The sequence below is a fragment of the Pomacea canaliculata genome, linkage group LG6, assembly GCF_003073045.1.
Source record: "Pomacea canaliculata isolate SZHN2017 linkage group LG6, ASM307304v1, whole genome shotgun sequence".
Taxonomy (NCBI): domain Eukaryota; kingdom Metazoa; phylum Mollusca; class Gastropoda; order Architaenioglossa; family Ampullariidae; genus Pomacea; species Pomacea canaliculata.
Genome location: NC_037595.1, coordinates 9,158,421 through 9,182,427, shown reverse-complemented (window position 1 = coordinate 9,182,427; position 24,007 = coordinate 9,158,421). Strand labels below are relative to the sequence as shown.

The 24,007-nt window shown below is 40.2% G+C and overlaps 2 protein-coding genes and 2 long non-coding RNA genes across 9 annotated transcripts in view; all 4 read right to left on the bottom strand.

Moving 5' to 3' along the window:
* LOC112566270 (receptor-type tyrosine-protein phosphatase delta-like) overlaps window positions 1-24,007 on the bottom strand; it is a 42,043-nt gene that overhangs the window by 8,528 nt on the left and 9,508 nt on the right. For 3 of the 6 annotated variants that reach the window (XM_025242325.1, XM_025242327.1, XM_025242326.1), the window contains 5 exons: window positions 23,808-23,894; window positions 23,411-23,477; window positions 22,850-23,017; window positions 22,212-22,316; window positions 21,905-22,078 (listed from right to left, as the gene is read on the bottom strand). In XM_025242325.1, coding sequence (XP_025098110.1) covers window positions 21,905-22,078; window positions 22,212-22,316; window positions 22,850-23,017; window positions 23,411-23,477; window positions 23,808-23,894 — 601 coding nt within the window. Of the gene's footprint in view, window positions 1-19,503; window positions 20,131-20,438; window positions 20,795-21,065; window positions 21,190-21,904; window positions 22,079-22,211; window positions 22,317-22,849; window positions 23,018-23,410; window positions 23,478-23,807; window positions 23,895-24,007 lie in introns of those variants that run through there. The other 3 variants (XM_025242330.1, XM_025242329.1, XM_025242331.1) reach the window with 3 other exon arrangements.
* On the bottom strand, window positions 1,837-2,778 carry LOC112566276. The gene is made up of 3 exons (XR_003099545.1): window positions 2,600-2,778; window positions 2,269-2,349; window positions 1,837-1,978 (listed from the first exon to the last, which is right to left on the bottom strand). It is a non-coding gene; the product is annotated as an uncharacterized LOC112566276 (long non-coding RNA).
* On the bottom strand, window positions 3,154-5,597 carry LOC112566277. Its single transcript, XR_003099546.1, has 3 exons — window positions 5,347-5,597; window positions 4,360-4,620; window positions 3,154-3,421 (listed from the first exon to the last, which is right to left on the bottom strand). It is a non-coding gene; the product is annotated as an uncharacterized LOC112566277 (long non-coding RNA).
* LOC112566274 (mucin-17-like) lies at window positions 6,227-12,958 on the bottom strand. Its single transcript, XM_025242337.1, has 3 exons — window positions 12,804-12,958; window positions 7,395-9,309; window positions 6,227-6,460 (listed from the first exon to the last, which is right to left on the bottom strand). Exons 1-3 carry the CDS (start codon window positions 12,840-12,842, stop codon window positions 6,315-6,317), a joined length of 2,100 nt encoding a protein of 699 aa, XP_025098122.1. The 5' UTR covers window positions 12,843-12,958; the 3' UTR covers window positions 6,227-6,314.

Here is a 24,007-nt window from a genome sequence, read left to right as displayed (position 1 = left end):
AAAATCGACAGAAGATTTTTTTCAAGACTGACAGTTAATATAGAGATTTGGTTCAGCTCAGCGTTCATCGAAAACATTTTTAAAGATCAGTCCACGTGTTTGACAATAAATTACTGCCATTACTTGTGAGAATTACCTGGATTGTAAAGTTTTCAGTCCAGAGATGATGCTGCAAGTGATACGGTTGATGCTCAGGCAACACCTTTATTTCTCTCACGATGCCCTGAAGTCAAAGAACATTTATTTATTATTCATGTTTAATTGGCTACGTGGCAGGTAGAGCATGGACAGTATTATTTTTATAAGCACACACACTTTACATTTATGTCAGAAAGACTGAAAAGGAAGATTATTGAAAGAAATTGATCAGGAAATTAGTTTTACCGTTGAAGTGCTGATGATGACGTAGTAGGCGCGGATAATCCCGTGTTTGTTTACAGGCTCCTTCCACGTGATGCTGAGTGTCCTCGGCTTGTTGATGTCCACTTCCGGGTGAACAGTGAGATCAGTAACAGCATCTGGTACTGTAATGGAGACAAATATAAGGTTTGCTTAGTTTTAAAAAACTGATCAAAAGGAAATGATTTTTGATTGGAAGAAATCGTCATCAAAATATTCTGATATCCAGACACTTCAGTGCTTGACAAAATGAGTCAAAGAAAAGAGTGACTACAGTGAACAGTTTTCTTTTTTATTTCTCATGTACATAAACTATTTAAGTAGAGCGCAATAGCATCAAGTCTGGTGGAGAGGTTAATAGCAAAGAGAAGACGAAATAAAGATGTAAGACTAAGAATGAAACAAAGACATACAGGAGAGAGGGAACACGAGTTTTATACTCTACAATAAACCCCTGTAGTTTATTTTGTCAACCTAACGAATTGCAATGTCTCTGCTGTTCTCACCAAATTCTGCCGTTTGAAAATATTTCTCCTGGACTCGCCCTTCGCCCTCTTTGTTGACCGCGGCGATGGACAGGGTGTAGTTGGTGAAGTAGTCCAGTCCACACAGGAAGAGACTCGTTTCACTTGTATTTCTTGTAGAACCTGGTTCAGTCGTTTCCAGTCTCGTGTCAGAGTTCTTTCTGTATCTCAACACAAACTGGAGTACATCCAGAGCTGTTACCGTTTGTCGGGTAGCCCCAGTCCAGTGCAAGACACGAGGTGTTGTGTGCCCACCTGAGAAGTTTTCTACTGCATCCAATACTGGAACAACATGTAAACATGTAAACATTACTCCTGTCTTCTATACAGCAGGTCTTCTTTCCATTCTTTGAGTACAAAAATGTCATTAAATGTTGGTACATGAATTTTATCAAGACAACAAAGACGATGACAATTAAAATAGCAGCAACAACAACAACAATGACAATAATGTGATAGGAGTGATAACAGTTTTCAGATACCTACACTGATCGTCAGTTCTTAACTGAGCAGCTGGGCCTGTAAACTGTGAAGTAGAAGCAGTAACCCGGATGTCGTAATTCTCGTACAGAGAGAGATTCGTCACGAGAACTGAGAAATGTTTCTCGTCTCCACTGAAGTAGGAAGTAGAGCCGCCCTGGACAGTCGCCTTTCTCGTCCGCTGAGAGAACAAATAATTTGTACAACAACTACAACTCACTGTTTAAAGTAGACTATTTATGTACAGTTCCATATTTATTAATTTTCCTTTTTTTACGCTTTTACGCTTCATTGTATTGTTAAAGGATGAACTAAATGTACGAGTCTAAACATGGATTGTATGTTTATTTAAAGTGTCGAAGCACTACTCACAGGTTTATTACCACAGTGTAGTTTACAGTCATGTCCCTGGCAAGTCAAAGTCTGTAAATAATTCCCGCCTCGCGTGCCAGTGACGGACAGAAGATATTCTGTGATGATTCCATTCGTCACATCCGGTCTGGACCATGAAATATTAAGAGAAGTTCGATCCTGTGTTAGTCGCCTGTATGAGAGGTCAACGACCTGCCCAGGAGCTGAAGAAACAAAGAATAAGTTTGTCTAGCTAATCGTTTCAGTTATTCCACATTAAACTAGTCTGTTGCAGTGTCTGGTATTGTAACAAAAGGAAAAAACAGAGATTGAGAAAGAATGGAAAGATTGGATCTTTTTTTGTCTTTGTTCCCGGATGTTTAGGTAAATTATATGATTGTATTCAATGTCAAAGATGTACTCATGTAGTCAATTCAACTGGAGGTTTGACAGAGTGTTGATGTTGAACAGGAGAAATACCTACGGAAGAAGAAAGACAAACTTTAGTGGATACCTTTTTCGGGCGTTGAAATCCATTGGGATACAGGTATGCTTCGATGTGCCGGTTACTAGGAGTGTCACAAGAAGCATTTTCCTGCAGAGGAGATGACATGCAAAAAACTACATTACAGATAAGACTTGTAATGATTAAATTCAATAATTATTAAAAGCTGATCTTGCACAGCAAGTTTGTATACCATTCCTGTTTACATCTATATAGAGAATTAGCAAGAATTGAAAACCATTACAAGAACAAGTGATACCTCGAAAAGAAAGAAGAATAAACAACAAAAGAAATGAATTTGAACATTAGCTATCAAATCAAACAGACGATTTCGACTTACCAAATGAATTAACTGAGACACTGAAGGGTGACTGAGTAATATTCTGGTTGTAAATAACGGTTTCATTGTTTTCTGAAACTGTTAACAGGAAGGCGAGGCCGCCCTTGTCTCGCAGAGGATGCTCCCAGGTAATGTTTAGAACTGGTGAGTCCAGCAAGGCATGTACCTCAAATTTACTGAGTCCTGAAACACATCGAGATGCTTATTTTGTGTACTGACCTCTGACATCCGATAGCAGTTTACTTCTCATTGATTTACTGCTTTATTGGTTACATTAGCTTTTTGTCTTTTCTATTAGTCAATCAATATATATTGCGCTTGTCTAAACTGGGATGCACGTAAAGTGTTAAAAGACTTATTCTCTGCTTGGGGTTTCATCAGCATGGCTTCCCATAGTATATATAACCTAAGTTTTGCTGTCATCTTTATGGCATTATTTTCTTTTCGTAAGTCTTCATTATCTGTCAATCTGTGCCAAAAAATTAATAATTTAGGGCTCGAAAACAGATATCTACATATGGACGTGTTACTTCTACCTCTACTACCTACCCTCCAGACTTGTGGCTTCACTGACAGTTGTATAGTCACTCGTTAAATTGCAGAACTTCACCCTCACTGTCAGGTAGTAGTTTGTTCCAGGAGTAAGGTTGCCCACCGTGTATGGAATGGTATCAGTCACATCAACAAGATCACGTGACCCGGGTTTGCGAACTGTGACCTCATACTCAAAACTGTCGACGTCTCCAGCAGGTGGGCTCCACTCAAGTTCAATCCAGTTATAACCCGAAGACTTAACGGTTAATTCCTCTACTCTACCTGGTTCTGAAATGTTAAACAATGTCTCATGTGAGTACTTGGAAGAGAGAACGTTTTAGTCTCAAAAATACATTAAACCTATTTATATTGTTTTTCAAACTGATGATCTTTAACTCATATTTCCTGTTAAATAAAAACATTAAGAGGTGTTTTTTAACTAAATAATTCTCAAGACTAACTAATTATGCAATCAACACACATCTTTACTTTGCACAAATAAATGCGAAAGGCAATGTAAATATAAATACTACCCGAAGAGCAAATATTATTGATTTAGTTGAACGTTTTATAACGAGTGGGTAAAGCTTATTGCAAGATAATATCTCCACATTTGAATAAATACTTCCTTTCCATACTTAAGATAAGACCCGTTTGTCTACAGACACGCCTACTTAATAAATGGTGCCAAACTCCCAATGGCTGTAGCCATGACAACTGAAACTTATCCATCGACAGTTCTGATGTCTTTAGTGTCGATATTTTATTGGCATATTTATCTCTGTCGGCGAGAACTAAAAACGAAATCTACCCAATGGAAAAAGCATGTTGCACTTAGCTTTACCTAGTAAGTTGGTATTTTGAAGTAGAGAAAAAAATCGCGTTTTGCGCCGAGTTAGCAACTAATGTTTATTGCATGGACAAGCAGCAAGCCCTGTAAACAGACGCTACATTCAGAGGAAAAAAATTCAACGTGTCGGAGCTGAGATCTGAACCCAGGGCAGTCAATCACTGTATTGGTCACAGATGCTAACTATTGTGTCACGAAAAAGAAAGCGCAAAATAACGGCTTTAATACTGACATTTTCAATATGTCCAAACAATTTCGGGAAGTAAATGTATCCCTTGCTTACAATTATATCGTAAAAAACAGTTTTGTAACTTTGCAGTGGTTAGCGAACAGGCGGGCAACAAAGGAGGGTAACCCAGTTACAGACAATATTTACCTGTGCATCCCGTCAGCTGTAAGGGGGAACTCTTTTTTCCATGGTTCACAGCTTGTATATTGATGGTATACCTTGATTCATACGAAATGTGAACAATAGCCCATAATATCGAGGACACAACTAGATTAATGTCGGTTCTATTTTCAACTGTGACAATAAATTCTTTGTCTTTGGTGGAACCAGGACTCCACGAAACATGCAAGCGCACTGAGGATTTCAAATTGGTGATATGTAATCTTCCGTTTTTTGGTTTGGAGGGATCTGTAACATGACAACAACACTGAAAAGTTATGTTTTAACTCTGTCTATAGTAACAGGCGTACGCAGACATATATATAAATACATCACGGTCTTGTTCCTCCCACTTTGTCTATAGAGCGAGGGTTTACTCAAAGATTGCTTATTAAAGTTAGTTAGATACTTCAGATATGTTGCAGTAGGCATACTCAAAATCCTGTCTTCATTTAAACCCTCGCTTTTCATAATCAGTAATATTTCATTTGAGTCTAAGGTTTGCTGTAATTTATTATTAAAAGGTTTTAAATAAAATTAAATGTATTAAATTAAATTTACCAAAAAATGAGCACTCACAAAATTTAAAAAGCATAATAGTAATAGTGTTTGAAATATTACCTGCCTAATAAAGTATATCTATTAATGCCCGAAAATTTATTTAGTAAGCAAATATTATACTTAATTACCATATAGACTTCAAGCATACATTTGAGAAATTATTGTCGTAAAAATGTGTGTAATTGTAACAAGTCAGGGGTTAGACGGGCGATGACTTAGATTTTTGACACAATAAATAGAATAGTGTTTACATAAAATACTTAAGTTCTGGATGATTTAATGACTGGGTTAAAAGTGACTAAATGTAATAGCAATTACATGTAAATCACGAGCTTTGTGATCTTAAATTCACGTGATGTATTACTTATAACTATATCTATTTGGTAAGTTATTACCAAATTACAAGTGACTCACTCGTGTAATCCAAGACGGATGGGGACACGACTCAGGACTGAGTTACTCATGGCGTAGACAGAGACGTTGAACAGTTCTCCAGGAGACAGACCACAGTAACTCCAGGTAGTCTGTGTTGTTACATGTGGTGGTGTTTTACCCAGGTGGATAACATCGACTCGGTACTGTTCTGTCACACCTGCTCCAGGTGACCACTCAGCTTCCATGCACGTGTCGTTTACAAAGGTAATGTTGAGGCGTTCAGGTGAGCTAGGTGCTAGAAAAGAAGCAGAGCAAATATTAAAGCATGAAAAGATATACAAACGAATGCAAATAAGCATTACACGGTGCAATTTGACTGACCAGATTTTGTAAGAACACAAGGAGATCGAGCCCATCCCGTAATAGACATCGTAGTCTCCCGAGATTCTGACTTTTATAAACTTTGTTTAAGACTGTGAGATATACTGTGTACATGAACATGAAAGGTGACAACAGCACAAAATGTGCACCCAAAGCCACCACAAATTTCTTCGCCCCAAAATAAACAGTATTAGGTATGTGAGTGAGAGAGTAAGCGAGTAAGCGATTGAATGAAAGAGCGAGTGAGTGAGCGAGAATTAGTTTCTTCGTATTTCATGATCAATAATTTATTACATCCGCTTTATTAAAAATAATGAAGAAGTAAAATGTTTTGAATACGTTTAATTCATTAAGATGTTTTTTTCAAAGATAAGGAAACCGCGCTTTAGAAATGTCGTTATTTTTTCTTTCATCGTTATTTTGTAAATGGCGATTAACTTTAATATTCTGATTTCAGTGGACTTTTGTTTATAGAGATACGAAACAAAGTGAAGCACCTGTTGAGATTGTTGGTGAGATGGTCAACACTTACCAATTAGTCTCACTGGCCGTGACAGTGGAACTGTTTGAACCTGAGACCGTGACCACGGCTTTAATCACACTTCCCGGGTGGATGGAAGAGAAGTCTACTTGTGTTCCAGTGACTTAAACATCTTGGAAGTTGTGTTGTACTTGTTGGAGATGTTGATGTAGACTGTATACTCTATATTGTCTCCCTCCCAGAATATGTCCATATAGTCATTTCTCTGTGTCACTGTGAGATTGCGAGGCTCTGTAACACCCAGCATTACATTGTAATGACCAGACACTTGACACAAGCACATCAATGTAACCATGCTTGATAAACAGGTTACAAAACATCTGGTAACAACCGATTTCGTAAATCGTACGGTGAGAAACAGAATTCCCTGAATGAATAATAAAAATATCACTAGTAATTTCACATCTACGAGATAACCGTTTATCATTTTTGCTACTAGATGATTACTTTACTTAAAAAATGTTTAGCTTTCACTCTTTATTAGCATTACCTAACATCCACTTAAAAATATTTAGAAAATCACCAGCACAGAATTACTCGGAACGCTTTCATCGGCTTAGTTTATCAGCCACTTTTTCTAGAAATAAACTATACTAATACACAACTACCTCCTCCATAATAACTGGTTAAAGGGCTGTTAAAGACTAACCTAATGGTTTGCGTCTTTTGCAGATATCGGTAGATAAAGTCAATATAAACCTAACCTATAAATTTCAGCTTTCAAAACCGGTCCTTTAATCAATTATGTCTTAGTAAAGTACTTGATTCGCACTTGCAGTTCTCGTGCAACAGAAGCAGTTTTTCGGAACCACGACAAAATGCAAACTGTCAACATGCGAAGAATCCCAACTGTCACTCATTCTCTCTCTCTCTTTGGTGTTTGCTGACCAGCTTGTGAATGGTGCACCACCGTGACGTATTACACTTATCAGCGCTCGTTGATCGCAGGTGCAAATCGTAGCTGATAATTAATGGATGGGTTTAGGAGGCTGAAATTTACAGATATAAAACTAACGCCTATATCTTACGATGCCTGAAAAAAGCACGAACCATTCGGGTTGGTCTTTAAGACAGTTGAACCTACACTGAAAGATCTACAAAAAGGGTATCAAAAATATCTAATTTCTAAACGGAATGATTTTATGAGAGTGAACCTATAACTTACCTGCATAACAACTGCTGTCTTTTTTGAAGTAGCCCCTAGCACAGACACATACACCAGAAGCACAGGTGCTGCTGTTAATGTATTTCTGGCAGTCTGAAGGTTCACTGCACTTGTCGCCCAGAACCAAAGGTCGTCGTGTCGTTGTCGTTGTCGCCGTGGTTGTTGTCGACATCTCAGTCGTTGTAAGAACCATTGAGGTATCATCTGTCAGGTGCTCAGATGTCGTCATCAGCTCAGCTTCTGATGCAGACTTCGTCGTCTGCGTGTTATCTAGAGTGCTCTCCCCTTGTGTCTCGCGTCGCACTTTCGTTGTCCGGACAGGTGTAACCCTGGTATTCGGACTTCTTTTACTGGAGCCCTTGCCCTGGCCTTTCTTGTCACTTCTGGTAGTAGCAAAGTCCGGTACATCGGACTGACTTGTCAGGGCGTCGCTGGTTCTGGAATGTTCGTCCGACTTGGTCACTTCCGTCCCGTACTGTTCTCCCGTGGAGTGAACATCGCTGACCTTTTGGACCGAGGACACATCACGTGACGAACTGTCAGCCGCTGTCTCCGATGACCTGACTGCTGCCGTGACATCACCGAGTGCTGTCTTCTCTTGTTTGGTGCTGCCGTTTGCTTCTGATACCGTCTGAACTCCCTCGCTCGCACCAGCAGAACTTTCCTCGCTCGACCGACCGAGAAGCAAAATGGCTGTAGCAGTGTCTGGTGCTTCTGTGGAGTCCGGACTGCCGCGCACAGCTCCCGACGGTTGGCTATCATCGTTCCCTGGATCCCGTGACACACCATCAGGGCCAATCGTCAGCTCCTTGGAAGCCTGGACAGGAGATTCTTTCGTTCCATCGATGTCTTCTGGAGCTGGAGGATTCTTGGTGGGGTCTGCAGAAGTATCTAGTGCAGTGTACAAGATGGCTGCTTCCTTCGTCCACTCGGTTTCCCCTGTAATGTTCGGATCTTCAGTCTTTGACTGAGCAGACCCTGTGGACAAGGACTCGCGCCTCGTGCGTTGAGATCCTTGCATGGGATTGGCTGAAAAAGAAAAACTGTCAGATTTGGTGTACAAAGCTTCCTTTCCACTTGACAGTGGCAGTTCGGATTTCATCGTTGATCGCTTGACAGTGGCGCTCCATGACATCACATCGTTGGAAGTAGCGAAGGGCTCTACACTTGAGGACAACGAATCTTGTGAATCGAGCTTCATGTCACTCTCTGGTGTCTCTGCAGGCGCCATCGACGTTTGGGGTAGAGTAAAAAGATCAGAGTCATCGTTGACAGTGTTCAGCAAGGATACCACATCTTCACTAGTTTGTGTGAACATGTCTTCCGGCGTGGACAGCAAGGCTTCATCTCGGTCTGACACCCCAGTCGGAAACTCATTTTCATTGACATTTTCGTCGTCATCAAGAGAAGAATCAGTCACAATCTCTACAGAGTCAGTCTTCCTCTCGTCGTCAAGCTGAAGTATTGGCTCAGCGGTGAACACCGGAAGCTCATCTCTCCCAACAGACGACGCAGAACCACTCACACCATCGGGTCCATCATATTTTTTCGTCGTAGTGTTCGGAGCATTACTCAGTTGTCCCCCCTCACTCAGGCGAGTAGCGTCCAAAATCTCTGACGTCAGTTCCTGAACTCCGGAAGATAGGACAGAGTTAATGTTCGTGGTGTCCGTCAGACTGACGTCTTGACCGGTCTGTCTGTCGGGGGAGGAGCCTTCTTCGGCCTGATTAGAGGCAGAGCCCGCTGGGGTCAGAGGTTGATCAGCCGAAAAAATGGATTCCTTTTCGCGATCTTCGACAAGAGTTGAGCCGGAGGATACACCGGAAGTGATGTCAGGAAAGTTAAAAACCTCTTGATTATCGTTTTTTGGCGATCTGAACGCACCAGTAGGAAAGCTAGATGCGGAATGAACGACCTGAAAAGATGAACATTAAAAAATTTTAGACCAATGTGTCATGTTTTTAAAAATGTCATCTTTTATAATGTCACCTCACAACTCTCATGTTGTTAAAAGTAATATTAAGGTTATTGACGTCGACGTCCACACAATAAACTCCCTTGTAGATATTAAGATTTACGAAAAGAAAAGTTGGTACTGATACCATAAAAGAACACTAAAATAGATGCACAGAACATCCACCATATAAAAAGCAGAGACATTTACATATCTGAAAGAAAAAGAAGGGAAAAAGGTGAATATTTGTGAAACAGAGGAAGGGTGAATGAGTGAACACAAACATCTAAATATAAACGCTCAAATAACAGCGTGTGAACGTCCGCTAAGCTCGGCACGAGGGTCTTTAAATAGTCAGCAACTTAATAGTGGGAGGGGGAGAGGGAGGGGCAGGGAGGGGGACTAGTACCCCGGCAGAGAGAGAGAGCGCTTGGCCGCAAGGTAAAAATATCGCGAGTTTCGGAAATTCCACACTTGAGTTAACCTGAGTCAGCCCCAGTGCTCGCATCCACGCTGCTCTTGAGGCAGACAGGGTTCCCACAACACTTAGCTGTCGTCTGCCAGATTGCAAGTCACAAGTGTCGATCACCTTGATAGGGGGTGGCCGTGACGTCACAGCGCCGTTATCAAGTAGTGTGCAGTGGAATGACCTCCCCTGGCCACCACTGTGAGCTGGAGGTTCATTGTGGATGTCTCTAGTCAAGTGGGTATTATCGTGGGAGGGAACATTATTTACAGTAATTTAACGACAAGAGAAACCCCTAGGTATAACATTGTTGATTGTTTATTTATTTTTAAATATTCTTTTTCGCATAAGTTTTACTACTGTTGAAGAACATGGTGTGTCGATGTTGCATAATACTTGATTTTCCTGCTTGTTAAAAAAAACACTTAAAAAATAAGTGGTGTTTCACAGAAGGTTTTTGAAGAACATTTCACGCTTAACAACTAAAATATCGCTTAAAAGCTACGAAAGAAAATAAAAAAAGGATGTGGAAAAATAAGCAATTTGTCACCGAATATTGTTATTACATTTGACTACAACTGTTTTATTTATATTACACAACGAGAATGATATAAGGTCATTATCCTCTACTGCAATAATATTGATATACTTGTATTATATTTTTATAGTTATCTTATCTATAAACAATATTCTAATACCATTATCTCCGGTTATAACAATATTGTCTTATTTATCATTGTTAACAGCGAGAATATAATAATACCACTAGCTTCGATTTCAACGATGCTATTTTAGTTAAAAGTATCAATATAAAAAAATGTGATAAATGAACTTTAGTCAATAAATAAAAGATTAATCTAATATGACAAAACCGAGTAAACCATACAATAACTACCAAATTGAAACAGTGTCGTGACTCTTTACTCAGTGATTAAGCATATTATAGTAATTAATAATAAGAACAAATAAAACTCTGACTAACTTCTTTGAATGACTTGAATAGATTTTAAGAGTAAGATAAAGAATGTTGTAATATTTTGATAACTGAGAGAATTTTGTAGTACTGTGACCGCCAATCCCCAGTCAGTTAGGAAATGAGGTCGCTTTCTCTCCATCAGAAGTAATTTTTCTATAAAATTTGAGTATAATAAATTTAATCAATAATAGGTGATAAAAGCATCGGATAAAGAAGAGTATTTGAAAGTTTTCAGTCATGAAAACCGACAGGAAACCCATACCAACAGTTTGTACACTACAGAAGAAAATATAAAGAGAGAAAGACCTAGAAACAGCTTCACATGCAGTAGAGTCAGAGCTGCAGACTCTATAAGTACTCCAGGGAATAACAGGACGGGGAGACATGGGGGACCCTGGTTACTACTCTGCCTGGTACAACAGACAAGAGTATTTTAATAAAGCGGTCCCCGCCATCACTGACATGAACACCACCATCGCCCTCACAACCTTCATCACATCCATCGGACACGCGGCAGGAAGAGGAAAAGCGCGGCCATAACACCAGGGGCAAATAACCCTCTCACATCTAGAGTTGTCCTCGCTGTCTGATTATGTAAGGATGTGAGAGACGAAGGCCTCTTCACGCTTTTCAATCAGACAGCGCGCTTCCTGTAGTTTTAGCCTCAGTGCGCATGTCACGACACCAAACTCCACGCGCCCTCTGTGATGGTGATGACTAGACTCTACTCTACCCAACGTTCACCAACGCCTCGTAAAAGGAAGATAACAGACCGGCAACCAGGATGTTTGTTGACGATAGTTTCACTCACATCCTCATTGGCTGATAAAAGCTCTTCCGCTGGGAGGATTACAATCATAACGCTTTTTCATGTCTCATCACGCACTAGTGGTGTGTCACGTGTTCAAGTCGAGCGACTGTGAACAAAGAGCATTAAACAGTTTCCGTTGGGAGAACACGATATTTAAGTAACACAGATTTCCTGTAAATGTTTTGATAAAAGATTTGCATAATTTATTAATTGTGCAATGGTAACGGTTTGTGTTCCAAACTGTCTAAAAATACCGAACGCTTACATGAGTGTAAACTAGTGAACGCTTTTATTGTCGATGGGCGAAAGTGTGTGTGCGTGAGAGAGAGAGAGAGAGAAAGAGAAATATGGAAGAGAAAGACAGAGGAAGACCTATAAAGACTTTCGGATGTCGTACTAGGAAGTAGCCGACAATACTTGTCCATTGTCTTCAAGCCAACTCTCTATGGATCACCCAGTAAGGTAGACACTGTCACCATGGCGACAAAATGTGGGTAGAATGTACAGACAGGAAAACATTCAGACTTGGTGAGGGCGATAGACAAGTTGGCGACTTTTAGGGAGAAATAACTTTAGATGATAACCGTTCAAACATCAGGATGGCGAGTCTGTACTGTAGTTACAATCAAAACTAAAGAGCAACAAACACACACAATCACACTGTATGTTTGGCTGAGTTGCTTGAAAAGGCATGGAGATGTAGGTCAAATGATGACTGGCGACTATAGATGCAATCATTATTCAACAGTCAACAAACTCTTCCTTCCATCTTTCCTTTCTTTCTTCTTTGTGTTCTTCTCTCGTTCTATCAGATGCACCAAGGACTATTCATGGCGCCGTTTGATATTCATATGTACATCTGTACTTATCATAGAAGGCCAGCATTGGTGACTTTTACTCCTATGAAACATGAACATCTCCAGAAAACATGTACACACACACACACACACACAAACACAAGCTGTACAGTTAAATATATTTTTTTAACACCTTCTTGAAAAACGATTTTCTAAGTTCTCAACAGATAAAATGAAGCTTTATACAGTTAATAGGATGTAAAATGAAAGTGTATCACAGCACATCATACTTCCTCATTCAGTCCTTCACAGTCTGTTTTCTCGACCGTTGAACAGCACTAGCGCTGACACAAGCACAAACACATCCACCAAACTTATTCTTTAGTTACAAACAAAGTTGCTTACCACGCAATGGAGCATCACCATCATCACCGTAACCACCATCTTGGCTGTCACCGCTGCTGTCGTTGTCCCAGACCAGTCTGTCTAAACATCTTACCATGGTGACAGGCTGGTGAGCAGTGGAGACTGGCAAGAGATGGGAGCATGAAGGCTGAAAGGTCCTGAACAAACTGGCAGAACGCGCAGCAACACTGGTGTGACTCGTCCTGTGTAGTGCCCACTTCCGCTTGTTACAGGATGCCGCCTGAAGTGGCCGGCCCTGGGTCCCTAGTCATATGGTCTATATATGGCAAGTGCATCCATATACCAACTCTCTCGGCAGGTTGTCTCCAAAACATCGTGCCTCTCTTTGAGAGAAAGGACTAGTCACGCGCGTGCATGTCTCTGTGCACGTAAGGTCCGTCTACGATAGTTGCCATCTTCAGGGTGTTGTTGGTATTGTGTTGGAAGTTGTTTAAGCAGACGTGTCATAGAATAACTAACATTGTTGATGCCTGTTGTTTGAATAGGTTTTTGATGGAGACTGGTCTGAGTGGTGAGACTTGTCCGCTGCCGCTTCCATCCATGTGTCCTCATTCCCAAACGAACATTCAAGAGACGAAAAAATAAATTAAAACATACGTGCATGATGTATGTCTGTGTACTTTTCTGCTTGTTTACATATTTGTGCATGCACATACACCTGGCTGAGTGACTATGGATGAATGAAAGCTCTTTATATCAGCCATCTTTATTACAACTGCCTGGTTGTTGATGATTGTATGGGTGTTAGGGGTGGCTTGGCTGGCCATGTAGAAACCCGAATGACTGACATCAGAACTACATACTTTATTCTTTGAAAACTGGTTTCTAAGAGAGAAATTCTTGAAATAATCATTAAATAGAAACACTTTCTATAAAAGTGACATGATACAGAGGAGACAACAGTAAACCTTCTCAAGACTTTAGTCAACCTGTGGACCTCAGGGGCCCAAGCTGTCCTCAGTCATCTTCCTGCCCCTGTCTCTTTGAGACCGGTAAAATCGTCAACTATTCCTTTTCTGTCTAAGAACTGAAGAATTCCCCAAGACTTACCGGAAACTACCCAAATAATTGTGTGGCTAAACAAGCCGTTCCTGTAGTTATCACATTCTGTTGTATGAGTTGTTGTTGTTAACAATGGCTTTTTTCCATGTCTAGTGGTGGTCTAAAGATAGAAGAATGAAGAATAGACAAAAGCAGGTTGTACTGTAGTTTCAATCTCTGTCAAGTGCTTAGCGCTGTAAGGGTGTTCAGTTTATCTGATAAGATACATTGTGCAAACAAACAATGACAGTTAAATTATTTTTAACCTAAATTGAAAGCACAGGGATTTCACATGTTGTCACTTGTTCGTCCCTTTTTAAAAAAAATAAACTGTGGGAACTGTCTTGAGTTTCCTATATTCAAGAATGCATGTTCGCTTGTAAGCGTGCATACTCTCTCTCTCTCTCTTACACACAGACACATGCAAACAGCGATGAGTGTTTACACCGAGTCAGTTGCTAAGACTATATTATGGCAAAGCATTCAGTCATGTAAACATGCCACATGCATGGAAAGAGCAGTGTGTCCGAGGCGAGATTTGAACCCAGGACATTCAATCTTTCCTGTATTGTCGATCAAACAGGAAGGGTATTCGTGAGTATGTGTGTATGATAGGATCAGATGGTCACGAAGAGACCTGTGTCTGCACTTACATTTTCTATTGTAAGTGCGGATCTGTGAAACATGATGTGATGGTGGCGATGGTGGTGATGGTGGTGAGAGTAGCGATGGCACACTACGGGGTGTGATAAGGTCAGGACTCAACAGAGGGTTAGTTGTGTGGCAGACCGAGCACTGGGTCCAGTCATCCCCGCCCAAAAAGGGAAACCAGAGGAAGTGCCAGAAGTACCTTACGAAAAGCTTGATCAGTCACCCAAGTATGTTAAGGTGGAACAGAGTCGTCTCACAGATGGCGGAAGATGCTTTTTTGCGGAGGCGCAGGCCAATTTCAGAACGAGTAGGAGCACAGTTGATAAAAAACACTGTATGATAACTTCAAGAATGACTTCGACAGAGTCTAGCAAGAGAGGCTGTGACATATGATGCGGAAATTCAACAGGTATTAGTTTACCAAACCACGCTGTCTGTGTGGATACTGCTCCAAATCTCTCACAAAGGAAACAGAAAAACTAATTTGTTCGCAAATCAGTCACCGCCCTGATATCCGGAACTTTGCTCCCCAATCTCAACCTTCAAGCTGGTTTGGTTTTGGCTTGTCGCTGGACGACACCCACCCAAGACCAGCTACGATGACAGTCTTTGGGTGTTGTGCAGGAGGACGTCAATTGGGTAAACAGAAGAAACAGGGGCTTAAATTGTGAAATAGTGGTCATTTTCATTCCCCGAGTAGACACGCTGCCAAGCCCGGTATAAAAATTTGGACTTTTCTTCGGTTAATTAATGTAAACTGGTTTTAGACACATTTCTTGTGTTCAAAAGAGATCGTTAAACCATTTTGATAAGTTAATGAATAACATGTTTTACTGTCAGGTATAGTTTGTGGGCAAAGCAATTTGGACCGTCCACTCGACGACAGAAGCAAGGGACTGCTGTTCCAATGGCTGGAATTCACTCAGAAGTGGGACCGACTCGGAGTCGACAGACCTCAACACTTCGATGTTTCCGTCCCTTGCACTGTATGTGTAAATCAAATGACATTAAGGCTACGGCGTCGACCTGAATGTTGTTAGTGTGATGGAGTAGAGCTGAATACGAACCCCCATTGGGTCAGCGGGTACATGTGAGGACACGACTACAAAGAGGGTTTGCAGCACAAGTTTGAGGAACTTGAGGATATAAGAGGTATATATTTTGGTTGATACATTCCAGAACAACTTAGTATAATAATCAGAATAAGGAAGAGGGCGGGTGTTATTGCTATAAGAGTTTTAAGAAGGATTTACAAATCTTTGTTGTCAGGGCGGAAGTCATCGTTCCTTTACAGTTGTGATCAGTCAGTTGTGTGTTTGTGTGTTGTTTTGTGTGTGGTAGGGATGGAGTGAGAATTCAGTAGTGTATCTGTTTGTATATCAAAGTTGATAGGGCCTGTATCTGCTTTAAAGAGTACAAGTGGCCGCCAGAGAACATGGACCAGCGAAACTTGAAGACACGACCTGCGTATCACTGAGCATCTCTCCCGACGCTAAAAATAGCACATCTGTGTGACGCCATCGATAAACAGTCCTCTTGGTATCACTTCGTAAACGACCATTTCTGGACTAGAGCTTCACCACAGACTCTTACATTTGCTGTTTCTAGGGCCGTTATCTCACCAGCCAAAACTAGGTCAAAGATGGCGGCGTGAACGCTCAAGCAGGACTGTGCTACGTCTGAGCATGCGCAATGACAGCTCACTTACTACTTGACTGTAGATCGAGAGACACCTACAACTGCACTGTCGCCGACTGCTGTCTTGAGGCAACAGCTTGATGTAATTTTTTCTCTGCGAAGACCGGAAATGCGGCTGAGGTTGTTGACTGGGGATGGGGCTCCAGCAACGAGATTGCCGGAAGCACGTTTCGGATGACGAGAGAGGTCAAAGGTCGAGGCTGAAAGTAAGCTCAAGACGGGATGAGCGGAAATAGCACTCTGAGAGGACAGGCAATGGGTTATCGTAATACATGCACTGGTGCAACTGTACTAATTAGCCATGTGTGTGTTTGTGTGTTTGTGTTTGTGTGTGTGTGTGTGTGTTTGTGTTTGTGTGTGTGTGTGTGTTTGTATGTGTGGACGGGGGAGCAAATTTGTTTCTCATATGGCTGCATGTTTTGATATTAATTAACATCGAATAAATGCCACTCGGTATTTTTCTGTATCACATCGTATAAATTACTTGGCGTTATTTTATTTCTGAACATGATTCACGACAAAATTCGAACATGAACAGTAAAGCAGGCGGATGAATAAAACGACAAAACTGGGGAAATGAACTTTGAGCAAGCGCTCGATGCACTCTACGGCAGAGTGATTAACAATTAAAACCATGCCCGGACGACATTCAACATTGATTGCAATCACTTAATTTGTATAACACCGCGGAAAAGACATGATTCATGCATTAAAGCGCTTTTCCCTGAAGCCGATGAAGTATTTGAATTGTCGAACTTGGCGACTAAATGCGGATGTGTGTTCACTTGTCATGGTCTGTCGTGGGCTGGTCCGATGTTAAACAGGCTGATTACGAAATACATCTAGGCTGTTTTGATATTAACAGCGAGTACTGTGGTATTTCCAGAAATTTAAGTATTTCCTTTTATTTTTACTATCTAGCTGCACAGTGACTTAAGATACAGAGAAAGGCAGACAGACAGAGGTCCAAAATCTCAGTTGGGAAGCCAAGACTATTAATCAAGCGCATCTCTGTGATTTGTGACATTTCGGTTTCGTGCTCAGGGGATGTTTTGCTAGGCTTGTATCTGGCGATTGAAAGTTACCCACAAGTCTATGTAGGAATAAAAAAAAAAATGTTCTCGACAAAGTCTACCTGTTAAAACGCTGTTGTTGCAAAATTAAACGGACTGGAACTTCGTGCAATAAGTTAGGTTTGTTTAAACACTTTACAATACAAATAATTTGACACATGGTAAAAAAAAGGATTCCTGCCTTACAAGGGAGGTAATGCAGATCACGGCGAGTTGTGAGCAGGAGTTATTTCCCATACTGAAACTGTTCTTTTTTGTGATGTTAACGGTTGTTGTGTGCGGCAGGACGAGTTTCAATCTCATTTCTATCTTTCATTGACCTTAACTACTGCTTTGGTTTCTTGACCAATATTGACCATACGTATTTATTTATTATATATTATTTCTCTAGTCTCCTTTCGGTACTCTCACTATCCACTTGGACCCAGGGCTCGGTCCTACATTCCTCCTACTGTTTCTTCCTTTTATTGAATTTGTTATTCTGAATCTTTCCGTGGTTTATGTGTTTGAATGGACATGAAACGTTTAATAAAGGATCTTGTCACTAAGGTTTGTCAGCTTGTGCACTGTGGTCTATGTAGGACTAGTACAATCCATCACTACCTCATGTTTCAGAACACACAACTCTTGTTTTTTCTGGTTATACCTAATTTCCACTGTAGTTCACTGGCATTCAGATCATCTGCTCCAGAAACTTCAGAGAGTAAAGAACGATGCCGCCTGGTGGATGCTTTGGTGGATGCTCCTCCCATCATTTTATTTGAAAAGCTGCTTTAGTTTCTCTCAAAGAATCAAGTAAATGTTTAAGTTGTTGTGACTGAGTGAATGTGTGGGTTGATGGGATCACAGATGTGTTGAATATAGATGTGCAAGTATGCAAGTGTGTGTTGTGTGTGTGTGTGTGTGTGTGTGTGGTGTGTGTGTGTGTGTGGTGTGTGTGTGTGTATTTGCACATTTGATTGTATGACACGATTGAATGAAAAGATATTCATTTATTCTAAAGTTGTCGATTTGTTGTTCGATTAGGAATGCGTCTGGGCTGGATGAAAGAGCTGAGTTGTTGATTTTATCATCAATTTGTCAATCTAGAACTGTTGTTTGTAACCCTTTATGTGCTACTCTATTTGTATCTTTGTTTTCTTTTTATTGTTTGTTTATTTTTGGACAAAAAGAGGAAGTAGATTCTTCACCGACTAACGATCTAACATATTTTGCGACTTTATTTGAACTCATTCCCTTCAGCAACTGTAATGAGGTTACAGTGTTAGTCTCCCTTCTACTGGCTGTGGATGTATTTTTTCTATATTTTCCATCTCTCCTCTACATCAATCTTCATCTTTGTTTCAATAGATTGGTATACAGACTGCATTCCTCTCTTCTCCTTTCTGAGAAAAGCTTTGCATTTATTCAGAACATCGCCGTACTAAATTCTCCTTCTTTGGCGGAGAGGTTTATTATAAAATGTTATTGTTGTTGTTGTACACGTGTATAGTCACTGATGACTCAGTGCAAATGCTGCTTCCATGTGCTGTTTGCTCCTTACAGGCACATTCCATACATATTAGCACCCTCACTGCTCCTCATTCCACACATTATTGTTTTTAAAGGAAAGACTTAAAGAAACCTCATTCAAAGAATTTTGTCAATTACCTCCCCTTTCCACTTTAGCCGGGTGATTTTATAAATGAAGAATCTGATAAATACGCGGCATGATGGAATAAACTAATTGGTTGTAAATGTTGACATATACATTTTAAACAAAAACATGTGAATTTAAATTAGGTTGTTAACAACGACAAGCTCCAACCGAGTGTGTTCAACTGACGGCTTAATCACGCGTTTCATTGTTCGTCACTTTTCTGGTTCTGCAGATGTAGAATGTGAATTTGTCCTGTATATCAAAGGAGATTTACACAACAAAGGACATGATGAATACATACACACATACAGAGAGACAAAGACACAGAGAGAGAGACAGAAAAGACACAAGAAAGAGGGAGAATATCAAAGCCATATAGCCACCACTAATTTAAATACAGGCAGTTACACACAAATATACACAGAAAAACAATAAAAAAGCTAGTGAGAGAGAGAGAGAGAGAGAAATAAGAAAAATACCAAATTCTATTTATCTAAAAAAGACTAGAAGGAAAGAACAAAAAAGTGCAGGTATTCAGATACGCAGGATTCAAAATTAATAAAACAAATAAAACAAGTAAATTGTAAATAATTTATTGTTAATTTTCTACGGCAACAAATAATAAAAAGTTTGATTAGCTATCGTCATGTCATTTTGCCTTAATTTTTTCGAAATTTTAATCGGTTAGAATACCGTAGTTAGAACTGATACACACCACACTACTATTCCGACGGTTCCCGCTTGTCTTACTCCGCGGAGGAAAAAGAATCCGAAGAGCGCGTGAGCACTGCTGTAAACTGTATCCGCGATCAGCCGGATAAACTCTCGTCTGCTGATAACTAAACGAGAATAATAACGATGATGGATGATGGATGATAGAAGCGTTTATAGCTCGGTACCCGAGCCAAAGCGAGCCTCTCCACGTATTACAAACACAAACATACAAGACAGACAAAATTCCTGTAGGTCTGGAAAGTTAATTAATGGCAAGCCAGGTCGTTCTCGGGCAGATGACAAAGACCAAGATGTCAAAGAGACAGGTCAACAGTCAATGAACTGGAGCAGAATAGACCAACAAACAAACACGTAGGTCAAATATATACTAGCAAGAGATTATAAAATACTTACTATGATACTTACCACCCAAAGATTTCTTGACTCTATGTGGAAGAGGTGGCGACATCTCTGTGCGATGTTTCATTCTCTGTAGTTAAGTTGTGACAACAGCAAAATTGTATTTAGAAAACATCATGTACCGGTATGTTGCCATCGCTATCAGTCTACGAAGACCATGCTATTATTTTAAATTATATCAACCATCTTGCACAGAAGTAATATTAAGTAATCTGCTCAATGCAATTATCAGGGCTTCTGCTTACGCAAAACAATGCGTACAGTACGCATTAAAAGTTCGGAGGACCTCTTTAGTTTTCGTCAATGGGGTCCCCTTCAAATTTGGGCGAAGAACAGGGACCCCTTAAAAATCGGAAGAAGGGGTCCCTGGGACCCCAAAGAATTTAGCCTTAGCAGAAGCCCTGAATTATTAAAAATTATAAATACAAATAAATTAAAATAATGATAATAAAAGTTTGAAATAAAAAAATTATAAAAATAATTTTATGACTAGTAGGATATGACAGCTTTTTTAATCTAAAATGAAGAAAAATGTCTAAAGCCTTGCTTGATTCTCTTGAGCTTGGTATTTGCGAGCTGATGAAATAAAATATCGACATAAAGTAAAATGAAATAGAGGCAGAAGTAAGCCATGTAGGCAACGATACCAAACCTCCAGGTTCTCTCTTATCGCGGGGTTCGAGTCTCTGTCACGGCGATCAACCTTTTCTGCAACGATGTCCACTGTAGCTCTCCTGATGACAGAAAACAATCAACTCAACCTTTTCTTTCTTCTTGTTTTGCATTTAAGCCCGACCATCACATTACAGAATATCGTTATTTAGTCGAATTAGTGTTACAATACAATATAATTGTTCGCAACAAGGCTTTATGTCTTTCTTTCTTCTCTTCTTACTACTGAATATTTCGTACTTTGTAAGTTAGGGAGTGGGATAGTTTAACATTGAAGTTTTTCATACAGAGTGATGGCGATAAAAAGAACGTGTCTACCCGGTAAGTAAATACCTGAGGCGCTTCAATGTGAAGCACAGGGCGGCACTCAGACAAAAGATGATGATCAGACAAACGACGACAACCACCACAAATACAGTTGGTGATACATGTGTTGCCTCCTTTTCAGGGACAATTCCTGCAAAATCGTTTAAAACTTTTTTGAGATAAACACAGCAACAGAGTGCAGCAAACTTTGATGAATATCAAGAAATCAAACAGCTGCTAAACACACCCTCAACCTATATCAGTGTGGTAAAGGCAATGGTGTTGCTGTTTACATGAGGTGGATACCTCTAGGGGACAATGGGCATTTTAAACACGATTCGGGTAATGAGGAGTGTGCGGTGACATGTGTATGTGACAATAGTTTCACAAAAGTACCAATCAACACGTTTACTTTTGAAACTTATTAACGAAAATATGAATAAAGACGAAAGTGACAGTTCAACAGTTCAATGTCCAGCGGTGTTTACTGTCACAGCCTTGCGCCACTGCAGCAGCAAAGGAAGTTGTGTCTTTGCTGGCGGCACAATACAAAATTAATTTTTCAAATGAGTGGATGAGATCGTTGATGTCTGGTTAGCGAAGGATGTTGACACCAATAATGATAGCAGTCGAATAATGAAAGAGTATAACAGTTAAAAAAACAGAAGAATAAAAATCGAAGAACGAAAAAGGAAAATAAATACCCAGCCAGTTTTCTTGTGTCGGTCGCTACACTGACCTTGTCCTTTCTACCCACGGGTAGGTGGCCTCTAAAAGTGCAGACACACGACAAACACGAAAAACACAAAACTTTTCCGAAACAGCCAGAAAAACGGCAGAAGAAAATTACTTTCTCCATTTCTCACCTGGCATCTTGTCCGTGCGGTAAGGGGAGGACACTGGGGAGTACGTGCAGCCTGCTGACGTACACATGACGGCCTGCAACCGGTACTCGGTGTCCGCGGTCAGAAAGCCATTGAAGAATTCTCCCCCTTTTACACAATTTTCGTCTCCTCCAAGAAGAAATTTGAAGGGCTGACCTGTAAAATTATATCTCGTGTTACGAGCTGTGTGTAAGACATTAAACGTGGGTCCATACCTCATGTGCACAGTGTGTAGGGCTGTGACATCATCGATAAGCAGGTAAATCGTTAGTCTTGTCATCAATCTCACCTGGTGATTCTTTACAGTGGTGGGCCAGCTCCACTGGCACGTAATAAAGAGATTTGTCTTCTGTCCAGCTTTTGTAGACCTTCGGCACAGGTCCTGTCTGTCTTTCTGAAAAACAGAAAAAGGAAAAGAATAACATTTTACAGCCACTTTGTAAGGAAGTCTAAGGTGTTAGGACGTTAGGATGACAGTTTAGAACCCTCACAAACACCGATGTCATATAGTGTCAGAAAATATAACGACTTACAAAATAGCACACAAATTATTAACAGTAAAAGTACTCGCTAATCGTGTAAATAAATTTATTTGAAATGCTTATTGTTGGTAGAACAAATCGGTTATGGGTTGTTTCATGGTAACGAACATGCATAATAAGAACCAGGGTAAAATATTATTTATTATTTATGTTTACATTACGCAGTCTAATAAGCAGAATGGAGGTAGCGTACCTAGGTGACATGAGGGAGGAAACTGAACGGGAAGGGATTCGAGATATTTGAGAAATTATAAGAACGACGATAGGACGGGTGTGGTGATAAAACTCGTGTTTCTTCATCCACAATATTTTTCACTCTTTTTCATTCTTTTACCGAATGTCTGGCTGTTTTGTGCAAAGAAGAAATACTGTTGCAGTAAAGTACCTGCAGACAGTTGTTCTGAGGATGTGGAGACTATGAGACCAGTGTGGACAGGTGACCCATAGGAGTGGTTACAAAGAAGACTCGCAGGAAGCTCAGCGACAGCTGACGTGGCCGGATGTTCCTTCATGGACTTTTCCACTTTTATCTCCTCTTGTGTCGGCGAAAGTACTAAAGGAAAAGGTACAGATATACTCTGTGTTAGATTGTTATTGTTTAATAATAAAAAATATAATCAATGAACATTACATGTTCATACTCCCGGCCATCGTACATAATATCCTGCGGGTTTTCCTGTGAATACGGTTCAATGAACGCCCAAAGAAAATTTGTATATATACAAGTTCAGAAAGTTCAGGGCGTTTGTCAGTGTCGCTGCAAGAAGTGTTGTTTACGGCATCGAAAACCGAATTAGTACTTTTTCTTCTGTTTCTTACAAAGCTAGCGTAAACTTCAGCAAATGAAATCAAAATCAAGAACATGCAATCATGTTCAATAACAATAGTGTTGTTTCTATCTCAGACAAGTATGTTAGAAATAAATGTGGACAAGACATCCACAGACCTCCTGCTGGTATCTGTGTCAATGAAGTCGCTCGAGATCCATTGCCGGCCTTAGTCTCCGCGAAAACCTGCGAGTAACAGACAGCATGGAGTGAAGTTCTTCTGATGGAAGGAAGATCAAAGACCTATTTTACACTCAACTCTTGTGGTCAATAATAAATACTTATTATTATTTATTGACCGAATTTCGCCACTAGGCGGCAAGCTCAATGTGCATCCCTCAAAGGTGTGAAATTATATTAAAAAATTGTTTAGACCCAGATTAAACATTCACAAATCATTTTCTACATTTTTCTTAGATAAAATCAACATAAGAGGATAGTTGTTTTTCATGAAGAATTTTAAAGATCAGTCCGCGTGTTTGGCAATACACTACTGCCATTACTTGTGAGAATTACCTGGATTGTAAAGTTTTCAGTCCAGAGATGATGCTGCAAGTGATACGGTAGATGCTCAGGCAACACCTTTTCTTCTCTCACGATGCCCTGAAGTCAGAGAACATTTATTGCGTCTGATGTAATATAAAGTCAATGGCGTTTTGGTTACCTGCCATGTAAAGCCTGGACAGTATTATTTTTATGAGCTCACACACTTTACA

Excerpts from the sequence above, each read along its gene's own strand:
- LOC112566274 (XM_025242337.1), bottom strand. The coding sequence starts at position 12,842 with ATGGTGGTTACGGTGATGATGGTGATGCTCCATTGCGTG. Across the intron at positions 9,310-12,803 it reads TGGTGATGCTCCATTGCGTG|GTCGTTCATTCCGCATCTAG; the intron begins GTAAGCAACTTT and ends TCATCTTTTCAG. Across the intron at positions 6,461-7,394 it reads AGACAGCAGTTGTTATGCAG|AGCCTCGCAATCTCACAGTG; the intron begins GTAAGTTATAGG and ends TGGGTGTTACAG.